This window comes from Nannobrachium achirus (genome assembly GCF_963921795.1).
Source record: "Nannobrachium achirus genome assembly, chromosome: 4".
Classification (NCBI taxonomy): Eukaryota; Metazoa; Chordata; class Actinopteri; order Myctophiformes; family Myctophidae; genus Nannobrachium; species Nannobrachium achirus.
Genome location: NC_137813.1, coordinates 50,277,083 through 50,287,612, shown reverse-complemented (window position 1 = coordinate 50,287,612; position 10,530 = coordinate 50,277,083). Strand labels below are relative to the sequence as shown.

Sequence of the window (10,530 nt, the reverse complement as noted above, 5' to 3'; positions counted from 1 at the left end):
GCGACCAACGGTCGCTTATCTCCCGATTAGGGAGTCTTACTGGTATATATCTCCTAATTTGGGCACTGTTTGTATCAGTGATGTCAGCATGCGTGTATATCAGACAGACATCGGACAGACATTTGGTTGTTTATTAGTAGGATAGTGTCTGACCTGCATGTCTTTATCTGTTTGTTTCTGGGTTTATTCTCATCTTGTTGTAGAGTCAGAGAAACCCTGCCCAGCTCCTTAACACTCTGCTGCACCATCCAGCCATCCTACACAACAAAACAACAACAACAGCAATTTAGGCATTTAGCAAATGCTCTTATCCAGAGCAACTTACTGTGTAAGCAAGGTAATCACGTACAGAATGTTGTTTAGATAGCATGTTGTTTAGACAGATATGCTTGGTGCATTGTAATGATATTCAGATAGCATAATTTAGACCTAGACTGTAGGGTTTAGACAGAATGATGCTACGTTCATTGTTTACCTAGCTGGTATCCAATACGTTCAAATGGGTGGCCAATATTAATTTGTGTGTCTGTGAAATTAAAAAGTTTGAGAAGAACTTCACGAGGCTGTGTTCTCTTCTTGTTGCTCCTCTGTGTGTGTGTGTGTGTGTGTGTGTGTGCGTGTGTGCGTGCGTGCGCGCGCGTGCGGCCGCGACAACGTGTGCCCCGCCCGTTACAACCCCATTGGCTACCACAGTAAAAGGCTGTCAGCGCGGTAAACGCTTGTTTACGGAAGTAAAGACTTGCAGAGAAATTATTGAAAATCCTCATCGTGTCTCGCGTCTTTTAACAGCAGCGCTCTTAACATGCTTGTCTAAACAGTAAACACGATACGTGCATCTAGAGTAGACCAGAGCCCTAGAATGGATTATACTGCTCTGGAGTAGACCAGTGGAAACTCCAAGAGTGGAGAGGATACATATGACGACTTTGTGTGCAAGGAAACATTTCAGTTCGCTGCAGTTATGAGTGTTGAGCTCTGAAAGCTACTTGCCCTGGAGTCTGGAGAACGACGACAATGTAACCGTTTGTAACACGAACATTGTAGGTCACAGGCGGTACTCGTGGAGTAAAAAACTGTCATTGTAGGACTAAAAATGGACCTGGAGGTGGACATTATAGAGTTCCGAGTTCCTGTGGAGAACAACAAGACTCTGTTTGTCTGGGACATCCAGCCGTCCTTCACCGAGGCTTTCATCTATGTAAGTCACATATCTTAATGGGTTTAGGTCTCTTTGTTGTAGTTTAACTATAGCTGCCTTATAACTATTCTATAGCCATAAATTATAACTTCCAGTAGAGGGTGCTAACCTCCGCATATTAGCACCCTCTACTGGAAGTTATAATTTATGGCTAACTATTCTAGCGCTAGAACCGCTGATATTACATACGTTGCACGGCCATAGAACACGTGGAGGGACTTCGTAGTACTGTTTTGAATATGGATTTGGCATAACAGCGCCCCCAACCGGCTTCACCCCGCGTTTCAATATCCGAACACAGATATTATTGATTTCAGCTTGCATTTTTTTGTGTGCCGTACTTTGCGTCATATTTAAAGTTAATATAAAGTAGCCCATTAGGCTACTAAATGCATTTGAAAAAAAAGATCAAAGAACTTGCACTGAATAATAATTGTCATAATTGTAACATTATGGGCTATTTGAGTGAGTATACTACAGGGAATACATGCAGTGTATGGAATATCAGCCATTCTAGGGGCTGTTACAGCTAACTGGTGAAATCACTTGTGTTGTACTTATGTTTGTACACACAACAAGCACAATTGAGATTAATATAATAGATCATATTCAGATTTCAAATTCACTTTATTGTCACTTAGATGCACTGGTTAGTGTTTAGGTACATTCATACACATGGAACACTATGCAAATTTTGTTTAATGATATAGCATCATACTCTAATTTATAACCATTCTAACTTAGCCTCTACACAACTCTGTCCATGATACAATTTAGTAAAGACGTAAAATTGACATAATGTAAATCCCAACCATAATCGTGTAACTCTAATTCCCTGCATTGTCCAGGAGAGGTTATGGTCGGTCTTCTCGTCCTTCGGTCCTCTGTACCTGCTCAAGGTGTGTCCCAATGCAGCGGTGGCCCATCCCGGCTTCTACGCCCTGGTCAAGTTCTACTCTGCAGTCCAAGCCTCTAAGGCACAACGGTCCACTGATAAACGGACACTGTTCCAAAGCACCCCAGTAAAGGTAAAAGACTAGAAAACAAATCGTGTTTTTCTGTTTGTGTGTGTGTGTGTGCGACTAGGGGGGGAATTCCCCTTTTGGCTTGTGGTTAAGATGTTGGCTTTTGACGGAGGAGACCAGGGTTCAACATAAATATATACATGTACACCTGCATGTCCCATCTGTCATTCATTCACTCCCAGCATCTCAACTCGGGCTCCAGATTGAAAGTTTTACAGCAGTGAGTGCCAGTGCCCCTAGTTAACTGATTCTAAGCTACCGGCTCTTGACACACGGAAAGTCTGATTTTCACGTCCTCCTCACAATAGAACCATAGGACTCACCTCTTTTTGGAGCTGTGTGAAGCACAGGCTCCCTATACGTGGCCGTGTGGGTCTGTGTGTGTGTGTGTGTCTGTGTGTGTGTGTGTCTGTGTGTATGTAGCCTGAACTTCCTAAACTTCGGCACGCCACTAGTCCCACAGTTTTGCCACCACACACTCGCGCCATATGTCAAATCGACCGGCTTACTCGGGAATCGTGGGCTATTACTATATTATTATTTTCTAAGAGAAAGGTTCTATAGTTTAATTGATATTAATTTATTAGTGAATTAATTTTCCCCATTGACTTATAATGGGAATTGCAAAAACTCCCATTCAATTATTTGTCTCTCGCAAACCATAGGGGCTAGAGTTTCAAGACTTGGAGAGGAGGTTCATAATGATTTCAAGGATTAAATAAAAAATAATTGTGTCATTTGGCCGCATGGTGGCGCCATAACACCCCACTTTACGTTTTGGCCTGTAACTCTTGAACCGTAGGTCGGAAAATTAAAAATATTTTTTCCCTGGATTCCTTGGGTCATGACGCATCTCCCCATATAGGCCACGCCCATTTGCGCCATGATAGATTTTCCGCCATCTTGAATTTTCTCCAAAACACACTTTTTGCTCCTTTTCCTACATATTTTCTTCAAATGTCACAAAAATCGGTACACATGATCCACACACACACACACACACACACACACACACACACACACACACACACACACACACACACACACACACACACACACACACACACACACACAGCTCCACTTCACACGGGTGTGATTTTAAGTGCTGGACAGAGAAAGAGACATACTGTAGTTGGATTTAGGATAGTTAATGAAGGCCTGGCTATGATTGGAGGGGAGGGGGGCATCTGGGTCAAGAGCCAGGAACAAATCATTATGCCTTTGTGTAGGGCTGTCATGATTATGACATTTTACATGACGATTAATTGTCACTCAAATAATTGCGATTAACGATTAAATTGTGTTTTTGTCGTTGATAATTACATTTCTGTTTGGCTTTTAGGCTTTGAAGTTGCACATGGCAGATATGACACATAACCTAAATACACAAAGAAATTACTGACATTTGACAACTTACTACTTAAAGCCATACTGTGTAAGATGCCCAACTAGTGGTCATTAGCCCTATAGCAAACCGCGGTCGCGTCCGCGTCTTTCGGACGTTTTTCGTACCTTCAGACCCCCGCGTCTGCCTCCACCTCGCTGAGATCTATCTTTTAAGGGGTCCCTTGTTCCTGTGCGTTCAGTAATTCCAGAGATACGGACTCCTTCACCCTGCCTGGTAGGCGAAATTACCTAGAGAAGGGATGGTACAAACGGGCGACAACAAATATGGCTGCCATAGCGACCCCACTTCAAGATGCGCTGTGATTGGCCGGCAGTTGTATAACCCTCGCTGTGATTGGCCGGTAGTGTGATGACGCAATTTTGGCGCGAGATCCGGTCCACGGCAAGGATCTCAGTTTACATACAGAGAAGGCTTTACAGGCTGAAATTCACGGCGCGGATCTTCTAAAACTTTTGTGATTTAATAGTTAGGAGAATTTTAAGATTTGTTTTATAAAAAAAGTTACATAGTACAACTTTAAAAAAATAACATTGATAGTAGAAATAGCCGATCTACAAGTTCACAACGCGTCGAGCTTGTAGATCTGCTATTTCCACTATTTTTGACTTGTTTTCCTATTTTTTAACATGGAAATGATTATGACGATTATGAAAAATAATAGCTATCATGTAAAATAATCGCGATTAGACGATTATGTAATAATTGTGACAGCCCTAACCATTGTGTGTATGTTTCAGGTCCGGCTGAGCACCAAGCAAAACCCCACCTATTCAAACCCTCACAACATCCAGCCACTGAGTCACGCACGCTGCCAGGAACTAGCCAATCACTGCCTGGGCTTCAACGGGTGGTGCACCCGCATCCTGACTGTAAGCTCGTTTTTGCTGATGCTCATCGTTGCTGTCGAGGATGAACCTTGAATCTCCTTTTTATGTTTATCTGTCTGTCTATCTAATCTACTAGTAAGACACCTCATGGTGACAGTCGCACCATGTTTTGGCCGTCTGGCCAGTGATGTATATCGGACCAGTTACCCATATATGGAGACCCCTGGTACCCATATATGGAGATCCATGTACTGTATATGGAGATATGCTGTGAGAGCCCAAACATGCTTACTCAGTTATTCGTTATGTGAAAGTCCTATGACATCTGACATCATACATACAATCCCTTTTATGCCCATACATGGAGATCCCTGTCTGTAGAACCATCCACACAGATATGGGCTGTCTTGGCCATACATTATATGGATTCTGTTAGTGTGGTATGTGGCCGATGTGGCCTCCATATACTGTATGGCCATTCCCATATGAAGTCCTGTTAGATATGGGCTTAACCCATTCAGGCCGGGAGCACATTTTAGTGTATGGGAGGGGCTTAAAGTACATGTACAGTATGTAGCAACATATTTGTTTTTGTAGGCTAATTTCTGATTTAGGCCTAACTATAGGTTAGGCCTAAATTGATGACATCAGTAGGGCTGCAAGCGAACCTTCGGAGATTCGAACGTTCGTTCGTTACGTTGGCAATCGAAGTTCGAAATTAATGGGTTCAGGTTTTTTTCTTTTTTTTTTCTTTTTTTTTTACACGAAAAATAATTATCAGAATGTGATAGGCCTATTCAGAATATCACAGTAGTAGAGATAGCCAAATACGAAATAAGTTAGGCCTACCGGTAAACACTAACAGTTAATGGTGACCGTTATAGTAGTTATAAAATGCACCAGAACAGCTTGGAGCGATCAAGGACCGTCCTCCGCTCCAATTCCGCTCCTGTTTGGGGCCGCGAACCATTACAGCGCCTCGCTGACACACGCTTGTTGACAGTAGACTGAGTAGAGTGAGTGAGAGCAGCTGACCTGGGCAGAGACAGACGTGTGTGCTTTGAACAGCGAACACCCAGCCATCCACGCACCCAAAGATTAAACAGCCTTTCTCCTAAGCATGAGCAAAGATGGATTTCATTGCAACCCCCTAAAGGATCTATAATGCGATGTCTGGGGTTGTTACATCGAGACCAGTTTAGCCCGAACGCGACGCGCTCCGACGCAGTCACCAAGTCTAATCATCATCCGTGCAACTCTGCTATACATTGAGCCTGTTCGTCAACAACAAACTGCGCAACATTTTCTCCGATTGGGTTGGATTTTCCAAGTGTTAGCCTAGGTGTTAATGCGGCCACGCATCCACGCGTTTTCAATGGATAAAACAGCGCATTTAAAACATTTCCTACACCGTTTTAGCTGGTTAAAGGTACAGTACGTTCGATGGTTCGAACGTCCGAACGTTCGGTTTTTATTCAATTGAACGAACCATCGAAGGTTCGACGGTTCGTTGGGAAAATCCCCCCGAAGTTCGAATCCCTAAAACAGGGCTAGATTACAGCCCTAGACATCAGGGATCTCCATGTATGGGCTGGGCATAAAAGGGATTCTGTTAGTGTGGTTCCCCTGACATCACAGTGAAGTCAGAGCGGAAAACACATAGACCGAAGTGTCCACGTCCAGACGGAGTCAGTATGTGCCGTTTCACATACTAAACTGCGACCTTCGGTCACAGCTAAACTGCGACCTTCGGTCACAACTAAACTGTGACCTTCTGTCGCAGTTATGCTATCGATACATTTCACATTTGTATCTGCAGACACTTTTCCCTTTTCATTTCAATCACCCTAAATTTGTTTACTGAAGCAGAGGAGAAAAGACGAATAAATCCAATGTGATTGTATTGAAGAGATGTTAAAAGCCAACATTTTAAGACTTCTCATTTTCCTTTTCTTTATTTCACATTTCTCGTCCTCAGCTGAAGGAGCTGTCAGGTGATTCAGAGGATGATCAGAGCAGAAGCCAGGAGGAGAAGACTCTTCGCTACGGCTGTCTGGTGGAGCTGTCCTTCCCTCAATATGGAGCAACAAGCCGAGGAGTCGCTGTGGTGGAGGAGACCTTTAATAACACTAGTAGGCAGTGAGGAAGGAGACAATTATTATATAATACACTTTTATTACAGGCTCAAGGCCCATAGCGTAAAGACAATACATTACAACAATAATAATAAAAAGAGAAACAGTACATTTACCCAGCCCCGCAGGAGCTAAAAGAGGCACTAATGCCAGCGTCCTCTTAATGGTAGACATGTACCTGAAAGAACTACGGCCAGGGTCTGTCAGCTGTCCAATGAATCCATTCAAGGAGTGATCCAGTCTGCACATGAACTTGTAGGTCAGGTTCCTCAACAGAGCCATGAAGGTGGTGAGACCCAAAGTACAGAAGAGCTCACTGACTCTTGTGCTCCTGTGTTTCTTCAACATAATTCGAAGGCAGTCATTGTAGGCTACTTGCAGCTTCCGTAAGCTCTCTTTCTTATACTTCACCCACAAGAGGGGCTGTATGTAGAGGGGAGCAGTAAGCTCTAAAGAGGTTTACCTTAACATCAGTAGTACAATGGTGACATTTACGAACCAACATATTTGCTTGTACATAGAGCATTATTATTATTGTAAATACTGGTGGAAATACTGGTGGAAATGCCGTGTGCAGATTGCTCTGCACACGGCAGTGTGCTCTTTTTCTTTTATCATTACTTTAATAGAATATTTCTGAATGATGGTGACAATAATAGGACAGGAAGCAAGACTACCGAAGGAAATGTTTCTTGGAATGTCTAGAAAACTTGACTGATTTGCGTGATCTCTGTCTGTCTAGGTCCTGAGATATGTGGCCAGAAGCGTTGTAAGCTCCAGAGATGGGTGAGAGATAAGGCCGTTGTCCAGGCTTTCAGCACTGTGCTAGTGATCATGCTAGGTACTGATACTACTATTACTGTACAACTACTACCTCACACAAATTATTATTTAGACGGCCAATAACGTGTGTGGTCACGTGACTGTAGCCAATATTGTCTATCAGTTAACAATTCTGTGTTATAAGTTGTGACTGTCTGTTTTCCTCACTGTTGCTAGGTAACGGTAAGGTGCTGATTGAGTTGAGAGAGGACAGGGACCAGCTCCAACCTGAAGATAACCCAGAGGGGGAAATCCAGGTCTCTCTTTCTCTTTTTCATACATATCTCTGCATTTCCATTTTGTCATCAGTCTCTGCCTTAAATCAAAATCTACTTATAGATGACTGCCAGCCTTTGTTTACCTTTTAACGTGGGCGCGATCATGTCCATTGTGCACGGACCATGCATCATGCGTGTGCGCGTCGTTCACAACTCCAAAACAAAAACATCTGCTTGCCGAACGGTCGCTCCGTTCTCTAGTTAGCCACCGCTTTGTTTACCCACTACCCAGTGAGAAAACGGTCCCATTAGACGATTAGAGGGACTTACATATCCGCTTCCGGTCTTCGGTTGCCATGGTAATATGGTCCGTAGTTCAAATGGGACCGGTCACACCGTCTCTGGAGTACATAGAAATGGCCGATCAGCGATCATACTTTTGATTGTTTTATATTGATTAAAGCATATAAAATTCTCTGGTTCCTCTGGCCTGGCGGAGAGGACCAACGGCTTTTTTCGGGGGATCCTCGGGTTGGGGCAGTAAATCAGTTACACTTAAACCCTATATAGTTTGTTGACCGGAGTCCCTCAGGGCTCTATACCAATAATACCAGGCCCTTTTTGTCCACATGTTGTGAACTTGTAGATCTTCACTAGGGTTCATGTGGTTAAATGGATTGATAGACCCTTAACAGGGATCAAAGAGTTCGCTGGACTGTAGTGAACGTTCTCTCGCTGCCTCTCTCACAGGTAAATGAAGTCTCCTGGAGTGATTTGAACCCACAGCAGGAGGAAGAAGAAGATTGGGAACTGACAGTGTCCTGAAGACAGAGAGAGACGAGAGACGTTGTCTTTTTTTAAATTTGTTTCAAATATTTTTATTGTCAAGCACTTTCAAAATTGTCAAGCATTTTCAAAACAAACCGTAAACAGTGCTTCCTTATGTTTTAAACAGAAACACACACACACACACACACACACACACACACACACACACACACACACACACACACACTCACACAAAAGGAAAATACAATACAATGAAAAAGAACAAATATTCTATATGTACCGTACATTCCTCATAATTGTTTACAACCAAGGCTGCTTTGCATGACCAAAAATGTACACTCAAAACCAAATAAAGTAAAATCAACATAACCCCCCTTCATTAACCCTACACTCCCAAGATGACCAACACTGGGCCTGGTTTCATCTCTACCTCCAGTATTCTGGAGAGGAGTCTGAATATTTCAATCCAGAAATCCTGTAGGTTGGGGCACAGAGCAGAACTGTGAAGAAGAGTTGCGTCTGCTGAATCACACTTATCACATGGGGGGAGATGTTTGGGAATATTTCGTGTAGTTTTGCTTTTGAATAATGTAACCTATTTTAAATTGTAATTAGCAATGTCTCAGATAATGGATGGAGAAGAACGCCCGCACACTGTTATCTATTGTGGCGGAACTATTGTGCCGCAGCGCACGTTTCCGGTAGGACATATTTGACCGGCGGACTATTTTATACAGAGGCAAAATATGAGGGTAATAACGAATACAACTGTATACAGAGGTTTGGAAACGACATCTTGCAAAGGTGACATGGGTGTTTGAATTTTTAAGCTATATTTAGTACATGTAGTACATCTTGGCCAAGTGGTTTGGTATTTAAGTTAGCGATACATGACCCGGAAGTAGATCACTTACTCTTTTGTAATATAAAGATTGTTACAAACAGTGACCTCTAGTCCAGAGTCTTTCTCTACTCGGAATGGGTCCAAAATAGGTCAAAATAAAAACAGTGCATGTGGCTGGGCCTCCAGTGTTCTGTAATGATTTCTTAGTTTCACTAGAGGGCAGAATGAGCCACACTGTTGAAGAAAACAGACATGACAGCTATTTGCCTGTGCAAAATGTTGTCTGCTGTGTCTTAGGTAGAAATGAAAAGTGAAGGAGAGACATTTCCAAAATGTTAAAAAATACAATATTTTGAAATGTTTAAGTATGTGAAATTCAGAGACGTAGTATCGAAATCTGGCATTAAAAAAATACACATTTCTATTGAATATTAATTACAATGAAATGAAGTTGATGTGTTTTTTTATGGCAGCTGTTGTATAATTTCAATATTACACTTGAGGGTGTGTGTTATTGTGATTATCGGCACTTCTGCACTGCCTATAGAACTCGCCGTCTGCTCGTTCCTGCAGCAACGCAGATGCAGGCGTGCCACCGATATTCACGATAACACACGCCCTCATGCGTAATATTGCTTAATTAAAACATGCTAGAACTAGAAAAAGTGCTCCTCAGAGAGAGTACAGGTCTCCGCCAGGTCGGGTCGGTTATATTGTGACCTCCTGGTGCTGCTATAATAATAGTCCAATGTGAAAAGGTTGGCTTTTCTTCCTCTGCCTTTCATGGCAATCAGCATACTTAAAGTATCAGTCATTGTGAAGAATGTCCCCTTTTACAAGTTAAAAATGTATAAAAAATACTTTGATTGTAGATCAGCTATTTTCAAATGGCCAAAATGTATATGGCTGAAGTGGATGTTTTTTTAATAATACCGGTAATCAAAATCCATACTATATACAGTATATACTAGTGAGTAGTGACTAAAATGTTCACTAAATAATTGTAGTGGAGAAAAATATGTAGTCACATTGTACATCCACTTAGATGTAATGAAGTAGAAGTAAAAGTATTGAAAATTGGAAATATTCCAGTATTCCAAGTAAAAAAATAAAATAAAAGGAATCCACTCACTTTACACTACTGCTCTAACCCACAACTCTTGTCTAATCCTGCAACAACATCTGCAGATTTAAATATTATTTTGAATAGTGAGCTAGAGAAAATTGGAAAATGGATCCTGGAAAATAAATTGATACTTAATAC

The 10,530-nt window shown here is 42.1% G+C and overlaps 1 protein-coding gene across 1 annotated transcript; it reads left to right on the top strand.

The window, feature by feature from the left end:
• Positions 1-761: 761 nt before the first annotated feature.
• On the top strand, positions 762-8,689 carry LOC308282978 (RAD52 motif-containing protein 1-like). Its single transcript, XM_080723365.1, has 7 exons — positions 762-1,198; positions 2,047-2,226; positions 4,369-4,500; positions 6,437-6,590; positions 7,336-7,434; positions 7,593-7,672; positions 8,384-8,689. The coding sequence occupies exons 1-7, from the start codon at positions 1,094-1,096 to the stop codon at positions 8,456-8,458; spliced, it is 825 nt and encodes a 274-aa protein (XP_080579491.1). The 5' UTR covers positions 762-1,093; the 3' UTR covers positions 8,459-8,689.
• The last annotated feature ends 1,841 nt before the right edge of the window (positions 8,690-10,530 follow it).

Bases quoted from the DNA above. Each gene is read 5' to 3' on its own strand.
- LOC308282978 (XM_080723365.1), top strand. From the start codon at position 1,094: ATGGACCTGGAGGTGGACATTATAGAGTTCCGAGTTCCTGTGGAGAAC. The intron at 2,227-4,368 runs GTAAAAGACTAG...TGTATGTTTCAG, and splicing joins TCCAAAGCACCCCAGTAAAG to GTCCGGCTGAGCACCAAGCA. The intron at 6,591-7,335 runs GTAGGCAGTGAG...CTGTCTGTCTAG, and splicing joins GGAGACCTTTAATAACACTA to GTCCTGAGATATGTGGCCAG.